This window comes from Schistocerca piceifrons, chromosome X (assembly GCF_021461385.2).
Source record: "Schistocerca piceifrons isolate TAMUIC-IGC-003096 chromosome X, iqSchPice1.1, whole genome shotgun sequence".
Lineage (NCBI taxonomy): Eukaryota > Metazoa > Arthropoda > Insecta > Orthoptera > Acrididae > Schistocerca > Schistocerca piceifrons.
This window is the reverse complement of record NC_060149.1, coordinates 553257755-553270597: the sequence shown is the minus strand read 5'-3', so window position 1 is coordinate 553270597 and position 12843 is coordinate 553257755. Positions and strand designations below refer to the sequence as shown.

The 12843-nt window shown below is 38.9% G+C and overlaps 1 protein-coding gene across 3 annotated transcripts in view; it reads left to right on the top strand.

The window, feature by feature from the left end:
* LOC124721331 (syntaxin-binding protein 5) overlaps positions 1-12843 on the top strand; it is a 1049372-nt gene that overhangs the window by 868258 nt on the left and 168271 nt on the right. For 2 of the 3 annotated variants that reach the window (XM_047246244.1, XM_047246243.1), the window contains exon 14: positions 10878-12021. The exons of the other annotated variant lie outside the window; for it this stretch is intronic. In XM_047246244.1, the coding sequence (XP_047102200.1) occupies positions 10878-12021 (1144 nt within the window). The remainder of the gene's footprint in view (positions 1-10877; positions 12022-12843) is intronic. 3 annotated transcript variants of the gene reach the window in all.

Below are 12843 nucleotides of genomic sequence, written 5' to 3'. Positions count from 1 at the left end.
ATCCCTGAGAGTCCTTAGTCTTCAGTGATTCAATTATTGACTCAGTCTCCCTCTTATCAGTATCACAGAGCAGTATTTCAGACATCAGTCTCAGAAACACATTTTCCAAGTGAGTTATACGATTCCCTGTAGAAACTAACATTTTATTTAATTCACCAGCAATGCTTAGAAAGTGATTTAAGTAGTCATGTTGTACACCAACTGCGCTGTAATTCCTGGTCAGCATTTTAGGCAGGCATGAGCACCAACCATTTGTCCACCTGAGTGAATGGCCATCACCAAACCATGGCCAGGAACGTAGTTGAAAAACCAATGGCAGAACATTCTGCTGAGCTCAACATGCTCAATTTCAATTCTGTGTCACAATCTATGGCACCTATATCCTTCCCCTCAATACCAGATTCTGTGACTTACATGGATAAGAATTTTCCTTGAAACACATCATTTGATCCTGTAATCCTCCTGGCCATAGTCTCTGCTAACCCTAGCCCCACACCCACATCCACATCCGTTCTTGCCCCCATGATCCAAAGTTCACTCACAGTACACTCACACCCTCCTCTACACAGTTCCCTCCTCCTCTGTTTATTTTTGCATCCCGATCCACTCCTGCACATCATTATGCCCAACTCCTTCTGCGTGAAGCAGAATGAACTCGCTGGTGTCACATTACTGTCCTGTGTACCTATGCTTCTTCCTTCCAGCTGTTGGGCCCTCTTCCCAAGTCCTCCCTCAGAGTTCCCACTTCTTTTCTCCCCACGTCCTCTCGACCTAGCAACCTGAAAGAAATTGTTCACCTGCAAGCCTCTGGCTCTTGCATTCTTAGACTGAAGTTCTGAGGTAATAGTGCAATAAGACTCATTCTATGCCCCTTATTTCCACAGAAATCATTTACAAGAAAACAAGCTGTTTGGTATAAAAATAAATTTATTCTTGTAAATGCTTTACAAGATGCAGAATTCACACCCCCCCCCCCCCCCTCCCTCCTTGCTGCGGCACTTGGCTGACCGAGAGACGTGGTTGCTCGGTGTGGTGTCTCCAGACAACCAGCCTTGAACAAAGGGCCAGGTGGTCCAGGCATATGGACCCATCACAGTTACAACAGTTCCTGACAGGGAGCAGATTTTAATGGACAGGTTGACCTGTCCTATTCTCCATTTGCTTTTTACACTTTTTTTGTAGTTTTGACTGACATTTGCATATCTTATTTCCTTAACAAGTATTCTATGCACATTTTGTAATTTGGTGGTCAGTTGTCCTGATTATTAATAGAACTTTTTAGTGCTGTCCTTTGATTACTTCATAAACTTTCTTGTGTACAGCCAGGTGAAATGTGTTCTGTGCTTTCCATTCTTGCAACATCCATAGCACATAATAGCAGTTATTTTCCAATTTTATTCATGAATCTCCTGCTATATCTGGTGGTATGTCATCTGAATATGCTATGTAGCCACATATTTCACTTTTTCTTACAAGGGAAACTCCCCATTGCACCCCCTTCAGATTTAGCAGTAAGAGAGCCCAGTGGACAGCCCGTCAGAACACAGATCAAGCATGAAAACAGAAAGAAGGTGTACTGAACTGTAAAAAAAGAGCAAACTAGAAACAATGAACAGTCCAAGGACAAGAAGTGCAATATAGAGGAGCTCGAATCCTCGACCAGAAAACACATCTGGTGTGTCGTACACAGCATTAGTGACAGTACATGTGTCATATGATAGGACTTAATTTGTACACCTGGTGGGTGAGTGAGATATGTCTCCTTGCCCAGTTTAAGTGTTTGTATGAATTTGAGTGTGATCACTCCTAAGGTAATGATGAAAATGCAATAGTCTATCACATAAGCTGCAAAATGAATGCAACAGTTTCACAATCACACAGTTTCTCTGTGCACTGTCAAAACATATGTTTTTAATGTTTTTGAAGTTTTTGTTGTAACATAGTTCACATCTGCTTATTTGTAGTTTTTGGTATCTGTGAAATGTCTGTGTGGTATCTCGCCTGCTCTCACTGGTCATCAGTGGCACACTAAAATAATATGGTCATAAGCTTGCAGTGCTGTATAGTTACATGGATTCTGGGTTTCCTGCTTTGGGTTAAGTTCATCTATACCACACTTAGTTCTGCATTTGAAGTGTCATCAGTCTGATCATGCCATTGTCTGGTGCCTTTCTCCAAGAGGAGAAAATCCAGAAGCTGAGGATGACATTATTACAATACACAGGGTACAAAAATAATTTACTCACTGTATTCTGCATCATTTCATTTACCCAGGTGTAAATAAATAGTATGTGCAAAAACTGAATATATTTAATGATCTGTAAACTGACTTGTTCCACATTATGACATTCCATGCAAATTATCTATAGTGCATATAACCGTCTCGCTCACTCTTGTTTGTAGCAACCTTGAAAAATAGTGTTTTCCTAAGGTAAATTAACTGACCCCAGTGCAAATAAAATGTCAACAATATTGCACTTCTGCACTTCTATTTGTTAAAAAAAAAGCTGTGACTATTGTGTCTGCTGTTGCTTCCAGACTCCTATGTTAAGTCACTTTACTGTTTAAACAATCGATCCCAGTACCTTGTCCTGGATGGTGAGTGTTCCTCAGAGACAAGAGTATTGTCAGGAGTGCTCTAGGGACATGTAATAGGGCTGCTCTTGTTATCTGTATAATTAAATGATTTGACTGATAGAGTGAGTAGCAGTCTGTAACTATTTGCTGATGATGCTGAAGTATACAGGAAAATATCACTGTTGAGTGGGGTTATAGGATGACGTAGAGAGAATTTCTATTTGCTGTTATGAATGGCCACTCGTTCTAAATGTTGTAAAGTGTAAGCTAATCCAAATGATGTGCCACAAAATTTCGGACAAACTGCCGGATGTTTGTAAATCTCTTCCAAGGTATTTCAGTGCAGAGTCTTCTGGCCATCTTCAGGTGATACTGGCAAAAACGCACTGAGCTCTGGTATTTAAGGCCCCACAGGCACATGTGGGGTGGATTGGGGTGGATTCACTTGGTGTTGCGTGTTCGCTACTTGAGCGTGTTCAATTCTGCTGCACCGTGTGCCCTCCATGGTGAAAACTCGCCACATTAATATCAATTTGATTGTCTTCCCATGGTTCCATTATAGAACTACGCTGGCTACAGAGGTCACAGGGTTTTTCAATGATTGGATTCCTTGCCAAATTCAATTGAAAACCGCCGTCTCGATTAATAAGAGACTCACTGTCAGACAGTCGTATTTCCACAGATTCATTAATAGCACAACTCCAAAAGTTAGATGTATGGGCCATAATTTTGGTCTCCCTGTAATTCATTACATGAGCAGTGGAAATACAGTGTTCAGTAATGGCAGATTTACAAGGCTGAAGGAGGCAAGTATGCCACTGATGTTCTACAGTGCGATCCTATACAGTATGCATCGTTAGCCGTATATAAGGTTTGCCGCATTCGCACGGAATCCTGTAAACACCTGCCTTGCACAACTCTAGGTCATCTTTGCCAGATCCCAACAGTGATGAAATTTTTCGAGGAGGGCAAAAGATTGCTTTCACTTTATATTTTCTTAGTATTCTGCCTATTTGCACTGAGATATTACCAATATGTGGTAAATTGGTAGTCGTTTTAAAGACCTCTTCCTCTTCTTTGCTCTGTCACTTAACAGCTCTGCAGCAATCTCTCCACTTTCTGGGGCGAATACCCATCATTCAGAAACACAGTCTGCAGGTGCTCCAGTTCCATTTGCAAACTATCGGTGTCAGAGATGACGTGGGCTCAGTGAATCAAGGTCTTCAAAACATCCATCATTTTTGCCGGATGGTGGCAACTAGTGGCTTGCAAGTAAAGGTCTGTGTGAGTGGGCTTTCTATATACTGAATGACCAACTGTGCCATCACTCTTACGTCGCACCAAGATGTCTAAAAATGGCAGGCAACCCTCCTTCTCCAACTCCATAGTAAATTTTATGTTTTCGTGTATGGAGTTCAGATGTTGTAGAAACTCTCGCAGATGATCCATACCATGAGGCCAAACTATAAAAGTGTCATCAACATATCGCCAAAATACTGTTTGCTTAAAAGTGGCTGAGGCGAGTGCTCACTCCTCAGAGTCTTCCTTAAAAAGATTGGCCACCAGGGGAGATAAAGGACTTCCCATGGTGACACTGTCTGATTGTTCATAAAATTCGTTGTTAAATAAAAAATATGTAGAGGAGAAGGTGTGCTCAAACAGTGCTGTAATGCTAGCTCCAAAGCTATTGCCAATGAAATGTAGTGAGTCCACAAGAGGTACATTTGTAAAAAGTGAAACCACATCAAAACTGACCAACAAGTTATAACTTCGCAGCTGCAATAACTTAAATCTGCTGATGAAAACACGAGAATTTTTATATGATGTGGGCCCTTTCCTAACATTGGTTCGAGCAAAGATGCCAAGTACTTTGCTAAGTCGTAGGTGGCTGCTCCAATATTACTCACAATTGGACATAATGGCATGTTATCCTTGTGGATCTTTGGCAATCCATAAAGCCTAGGTGGAACCGAACTATTTGATTTCAGTTTCTTAATTACCTCTTTTGGTAAGGAACTATTAGTCAGAAGTTCTGCTGTTTTCCGTACCACTCGGGTAGCAGGATCCTTATCAGTTTTATGATATGTTGAGTCACTTAATAGAACATTGAACTTATTAATATAGTCCTCCCTTAGCATTAAAACAGTAGCATTACCTTTGTCTGGCTTAAGTACCACTGTATCCGGGTCTGCTCGCAAGTTCTGGAGGGCTGCCCTCTCCATAGGCAAGTTGTTACTCTTCAGCAGTGTAGCCCTTGTCAACACATGACAAGACTCGTGGCATACTTCCTCCAGCAAGACAGTGCACAGCTTCTTCGATGGGACTGACAAAGTCCAGTAGTGACGGTGAAACAGGTGTAGGAACAAAATTGAGACTTTTTGTTAACACAGACATAGTCGCATCATTTATAGGTTTCCCCATCAAGTTAATAATGGATCATCAAGTAGGAACTTCCCCCAGCGTCTGTGTCAAAAGTCAGTCGAACTTGGCCATTTGCCTTGTCGTAGCCTTGTCATGGCTCCAGTTTGCTTTGGCCCATGTCACACCATCCTCCCAGTCCCTAGACAATGCAGACAGTCTTGCTGCCAATTCTAAATGAAGCTAATACATGTCCTTTGATACGGAATCCAGTTCATGTTGACTGAAATGAATTCCCTCTCGTACTAATGCCATACTTGCTTTACTTTTGATGTTATTTGCAGTGGCGCTATTAATAAAATGCACAGTTTTTGCAAACTTTGGAATAATACCCTTGTCTCTGCAACTTAATAAAAATATCAGAGAGCTTAGCAGCCTTGCTCTTTGTTCACGTAACTTATCGAATCTTTGTATACACTGCATCAGTTCCTCCCTGTAGAGATGCTTGATGTGAGATTTAAAACTTTCCCGGCATTGAAAAAGTTTGTGACCTCCGTAGTTGATGTAGTTCTGTGATGGAATCATGGGAAGACAATCGAACTGATATCAATGTGGTGAGTTTTCACCGCGGAGTGTGCGGCGCAGCAGAATTGAACATGCTCAAGTAGCGCACGTGCAATGCCAAGTGAATCCACCATGCACGTGCCGGTGGGGCCTTAAATACCAGAACTCAGTGTGTTTTTGCAAGTATCACCTGAAGATGGCCGGAAGACTCTGTGCCGAAATATTGTGGCAGGAAGTTACAAACATCTGGCAGTTTGCCCGAAATTTTGTGGAATAATATGTACGCCAGGAAAGTTTTAAATCTCATGTAATGCTGATGTGTAGGGAAAAAAATCCTGTAATGTTAGATACCGTATCAGAGAGAGAGAGAGAGAGAGAGAGAGAGAGAGAGAGAGAGAGAGAGAGAGAGAGAGAGTGTGTGTGTGTGTGTGTGTGTGTGTGTGTGTGTGTGTACCAATGCATCTCCATCATATGCCTATATACCATGACACATCATAAAAAGTCATTCTAGAAACATGAAGAATGTGATATATCGGCATGTCAGATGTAAAACAGAGCTTACATAAAATGTCATGTGAGGTTCCACAGACTACACTCACTCATGTTCACGTAACAACGGATGACTGAAGACTCTTCATTTATTTTTGCATGAACATGAGCCAATGTTATTGATGCAACATGCCGACATTTTATGTATACCTTGTTTTATACATGGAATGCCAATATTTCTCATTCTTCATGTTGTTGAAATGACTTTTTATAATGTCCCGTGTTATTGTACATGTGATGAAGATGGTTTGAGGCATGGTTGCACACAATCCAATGATAACAATTTAGACTGCCAAAACTAGTCATCAGAATAAAGTTTTATTTAACTGTCTTGGCTATTTCAAATAAGAATATGATCAATTTGACAATTTCTTTACTTCCCATCTATAAATGGCTGCACTTAAGTTTATATTACAAGCTGTACATGACTATGAAACATCCCAGCAATGTTGTAACTAATTATACCATCACTGTAATACATTGCAAGGAGAAGAGGTAAGGAAAACCAGAAAGAGATTAAAACAATTTAGTCTAAGCTCATTGACTAAAAAACATTTCATACTTATCAAAATGAAGAAGTAAAACCTCAGTTTTTCTTTTGACTGTAAATTTTGGAAGACTAGGAATTAAGACATGTAACTACAATATTGATGGGCAAAAAGATAAGGTAGTTGTATATTTAAATTGTGGTTACTGCATTCGACAAAGTACCTTCACAATTGACTTGCAAGAAATTACTGTCATTGTGAATTTCTTTAGTTACAAGTACATGAAACTATAAACGAATAGGCTCCCATTGATATTTTACCCTACTTAAGTTTCTCCTTTTTGAACATTTTAGTGCATGCAGTGCACTATGATGCTGTATACCGATATGTCGCAGGGATTATTTTGTGCATGTTTTGAAAGTGTCACAAGAAGTGTACCCTTTGAGCACCAAAGGCATGATATGAATTACAACATTGCTACTATCAGCCACTGCAGTTAAACCACAATTCTGAAGTCGCACCCCCGTCAGACTATGCCCACTTTCAAGATGGTGTTGCTATCTGCTGCAGACAGAGCAATATCTAGAAGGAAGCTGACAAAGTGGATGGATGGATGGATGGGTGAATGCATGGTTGGATCACTTAGTTCTCGTATGTTGGAAGTAGAGGAATTATGGACAAACTTTAGACAGATTGGAAATCACATTCTGTAGAAGTGTGTGCAGAGTTAGTGGATTAAGGATGGAAAAGACCCTTGAGGTTTAGTAACAAAATTTGGAAAGTACTCAGTAAGCAAAGGACATTGCACCCTTGGTTCAAAAGAGAATGCACAAATGATGACAGGCAAAAGTTAATAGAGATTTAGCCAGCTGCAAAAATATCTATGTGCAAAGCATACAACTACCACCAGCCTCATACGTTAGGAAAGGATCTAAAGTAGAATGTAAGAAAATTCTGGTCCAACGTAAAATCGCTAAGCAGGTCAAAGACTTTTATAAACTCACTTGAACAAGTTCATTACTGTGGGGCAACACTTGTGCCTGGCAACAGAGTGATATAATGAAAGTTAATTTTATCATTATTTAATCAAACAGTGATTTAACTTGTATAATGCAAGATTATTTTATCCTTGTTTAATTAACTAAGATTAAACTCTGATTTTCCTCATACTTTGATTTGATCCATTATAAATGGTTTTTGAAAGCCTGCGACTGTAGATACAATAGGTTTGTTTATAAATAAATAAATCTTCTGCTACCAGTCACGTGACTGGTAGCAGAAGATTTATTTATTTATAAACAAACCTATTATTTCCTCATACTTGTTTACCTTGGCAACATAAAGACTGCTATTCTTTACATGTGTATGGAGTATGCCACGTACCTGCTCCTGTCGTGAAAAATGATGTGCCCACTCAAAGGCAGATGAGTAGGAAAAAGAATCGTGTGATGTTCAAATACAGTATTAACAGTGTACAGCTTGACACAGGCATGTTGATTAAATATCAAGGTGAAAAATTGCGAAATGATGTGAAATGGGAATGAGCACAAAGGATGGTAATAGGGAAGGCAAATCACTGACTTCAGTTCATTAGGGGACTTTTAGGAAAGTGTAGTTCATTTGTAAAGGAGACCCATTCTTGAGTACTGCTAGAGTGTTTGGGATCCCCAACAGGTTGGACTGAAGGAAAACACTGAAGAAAATTCAGATGCACACATCTAGGTTTGTTACCATCAGGTTTGATCGACATGCAACGAAACTCAAATGGGAACTCCTAAAGGGAAGATGACATTCTTCTTGAGGAATGCTATAGAGAAAATTTAGGGAAGCAGCATATGAAGCTGAATGCGGAAAAATACCACTGCCTTCAATGTTCATTTTGCATAAGGACCATTTGTTTTTCCCTCGATGTATTTACAAGTGGAACAGATAGGAAAATGACTGGTAGTTACACATCATACCGTCTGCCATGCACCATAAGGTGGCTTGCAGAGTATGTATTTAGATATAGTGGTAGATGTAGATATAAATGGACATATGACAGAGTTTGAAAATCCAAAATGGAGTACTTGCTGTCTGTCATCAGCATGTTGAAACCTAAAAAAAAATTCTAAGATATTAAACCAACGAATGATACAGCAATACAGTGTGGGAAAGAAATGAATCCTCAGGGTAAGGCAGCAAGTGTCAAGTGAATATATCTGAGAAATGGGTATTTGCAGACAGTTTGAGACACACACTCTAGACACAGATACAACATTTCTAGAAAATTCTTTGACTTGTAATGGAAAGAGGTAGCTAGTTCTTCAGTTCCAGAAACAGTGAGCCATGCAACTGTTGTCTCTCATTGTTGAGAAAGAATTGAAGTGGAACTTACTTTCAGAATTGTGGCAAAGAATGAGGTCACATGAACAAATACAGGATTTTGTTGACAGTGCAAGGTTATCAGATATTCAGCAAAAAATGGCTTCCATAATAGCTACATTAATATTACCAATTTAGAATGACTTTGTGATATTTTTATTCAACATTTACAAATGCGAGTGGCATTGCCATGACAGCATTTCACTGGTATCCTGCCACTTGAGAGAACACACACACACACACACACACACACACACACACACACACACACACACACACACACACAGAGAGAGAGAGAGAGAGAGAGAGAGAGAGAGAGAGAGAGAGAGAGAGAGAGGGTTAACAGCAGTGAGAACCCAGGGCCAAGGTCAGATGCACCCCTGAGGAAAATGTTTTCTATTTTGCTAGTTACCTTAACTGTTGTGGAGCTGATGCAAGCATGAATCCTAGTAGTTGAAAAGTTCACACTATCCAGGACTCTCCTAACCATCTTCAAAATTAGGGAAAATAATGACCATACTTTTCAGTACTTTGACACACAGAGGTTCATATAAACTCAATTGCAGGTACAACTAGTTGTGTGTTCTTTAAGGGAGTGTTCTTTACGGGAATTTGCGGTAAATTGTACCACCCATTTGCGTGCCCAACATTCCTGCTGAGACATTGATGGAAGGTTTAGTTCCCAACAGTTTAGGGAAGTATGTAAGCCATTGAATTCCACAATGTGACTAAGGATCAATAACATTATGAGTTAAGCTCTTTTGCTGATTTCAGCTTCCTCTGTTTATTGAATGTTTCCTTTTTGGCCAGGGTGGCAGCCATCGTTATTACTTGGAAACCAATCCTTTAGTTTGGCTAATAGTGAAATGACATTCTTCACTGTGTTCTGAACTACTACAGAAATTATTTTATGTATTTTAAAATGGATATATCTTTCTCTGTTATGTAAGAGATAGTTAAGTGATAATCAGATACTTCATTCTAGGCATTCGTGTACACATATCTGTGCATTTTTTGTTAATGCAAATGCACAGGCTATCAGTGAAACTTTTTAATACTGTGGTGACACTTACTTCCATACTTCATTATCTGTGCAATGATGCAAAGCTATTTAACATTGAATAAAATAATGACTTTTGGTCTCACAATAATTTGTATATTCTATATTTATACCAGCAGTCTTGCCATTGGCTACCATCTGTTTTTGAACCTCTTGCTTTTTTAAAAAAACTTGTTTCATTTTTCACTTATCTGTTTTGTTACTGTCCCACCATATCCTTTCCCATCTGTTTCACCGTCACTATTCCACCTGTTACACTTTTTCCTCACTGGACAGCTCTCTTATGGTCAAGTTCATTTGTATTTCATTTGACTAAGTGCCATGTATGAATTCGTCCTTTTCCATTGCATGATGCTTTGCTCTGAGTTGCTTTCTGTTCCCATCTGCATTCTATCTTCCTGTCCTATTCTTACTTTCACACACCAAAATCATTAATGGATATGACATACTTACTATGTTTTTGTCATTTTATTGATATATTTTTTTATTTTTTTTAAATGTAACATAGTCATTTTATATACACTGGACACTTCCATCAAGAAACATAATATCATGAGAAAATGTAATTTGTATAGACTGGTATTTATGCTATGCATTTTGGTAATGCCACAGTGATAGTATTTCAGAAAATGTTTGCCAGGGCAGTGCTGGTAATAATTTAACAGTTGGTTTATATATTGTTAAACTTGTGCACACCACCTATATTTCTCTATACAGAAAACTGTCACACATCAGAGCTGCAGTAGTGGAGTAGTAGCAGTAAGCGCTAGAATGTATATACAGAAAGTCACTTTGCCATGTAGAGCCTCTTTATTATTATTTTTTTTATAATTATACCACTTCCAGTGAACCATATTACATAGTTTTCTTTTCTTTTCTTTTTTATCCCTTCCCTTCATCCATGCATGCCCATGTAGGTGACCTCATCTAGAAACACAGGAACATGTGTTGAACCTTCTGTGCTCCCAGTAGATGCTGCCATTTCCCTGTCCAGTCCTATCTGCAAAGTAGCAGATGACTGTGATGTGGTAGATAATGGAGGCACTGCTTTTGGTGAGGAGAAGGAGGAGGTGGTACAGGAGAAAGAGAAGGTTGAGGAGCAGGAAAAGAGAGAGGAAGACAAGAAACATTTGGTTCCTGGTGGATACTGTTCTGATTCATCATCTAATATTGTTACTCCTGATGCTGACCACAGTGAAGAAGCAGGGGAGTGTTCTGGCAGTGAAATGAAAGAAGCAGCTTCACCAGCTGAACAAGGTTCTGGAAGTGGAAATTTTCAAACATGCAGTGAACAAGGGAGGCGGAAGAGCCATTCTTGGAAAAATTTTAGCTTGAAGAAGCAGCTTAGTAGAGTGGACCAAAAATTTAAAAATACTTTCTCTGTAATGCCACCACTCGCATCAGAAAATAACCAAAACAGCAATAAAGAAAAGAGGTCAGCAGTATTTTACTGTTCATCATCATCATCAGAAGTTTTACAGATACCCTCACTTCCCTCAACAGAACCTTCTCCAATTGAGCCTTCTAAGGAAAATACCGTACTGTCTGAAGGCTCAAAAGTGTCAACAAAATTTTGTGATGAACATTGTGTAACCAGTAATCTAAGTGAAGGTTCTGATGAACAGCCTTTACCTGTTAATCAAGAACTTTGCACACAAATAGTGATTAAGTCCCCAGAGGACAACCACTTTCTGTCAACAGAAGAAATAGTTACAAAAAGTCTGGAAACTAAAGATGTTCATTGTAGTGAAAATTTGTTTGACAGTATTAAAAGCAATGAAAATCAAGATGGAATATCAAATGATAGCCATGTAATTGAAGATAAAGTTGTCACAAAACTCAGCAGACCAGTAGATCTACCACTGTTTGATTCAGATGGAAAACCTATCAGGCCCCCGCGAAAAGACAGCAAGAAAAAATCTGTTGACAAACATGAAGGCCACTTTCTGTCAGTTCCAAACATCAGAGTGCACAAGGCTGATCATTCTCTCCATGACCTGAGGCACAAGGACGATGCTGGCACAAACCAACCTTCACTTGGAAATCTGATGCGCCGTTTCAGTAAGTTTACACCATTGGAGTTTGATTGCTCAATCATGTCTGAATTTTAAATGAATTCAATCTAAAATCGAGCACATTAGAAGGGTTGTAGTAATTTGGAATGGATGGTTGAATGACTGAATGTAAATATTTTGGATAATTTTAGATTATGTAGTTTTAATAGTGTGGTGCAGTAGACAGGAATGGTTGTTGGAACTGCTTATTAATCAATTATTATAAAAATTATTTCTTCTAATAGGCATAAGGGAATGGTTAATAGTGTCTTTCCTTATGTTTCCTCCTCAGCATCCTACATTTAATTTTTGTGCTGGTGTTCTATTTTACTTCATAGATAGTTGGTGTGTTGCCTTTCCCTGTCTTGCAGAATAGTTTTCCAAATAGTTCCACTATAAATAATGCTAACAGTGAAATGTGAAGTATTAATCAGTTACAGTTTGACATAATGCCCAGATATCTTTATTACTAATCCACATAGCTTTTTTTTCAGGCTTCATTTTACAGCCATTGGGTGACGAATATTCCCAGTTCTGTCTTGCTTTGTATATTTAGATTTAATCCTCTTACAATCTTTATTTATTATTATTGCTTTAACACTGATGTCTAGCATTCCATTGCACTTAAAGCTGGTGGTTTATGATTGTTTCTTGTTTCCCTTTTAAAGGATTCAGATGGCGACCATAGCTGCCTTAAATACCTTTTCGGTATACATGTGTTTGGTAAATACTAGATAGAGGCTGTAGTAAGATAGCTGCCATGTACTGTACTATAGTTGGAAGGTGAAAGAAAATAACAGCTCATAGTCCTGTTTTGTTATAAACCGTA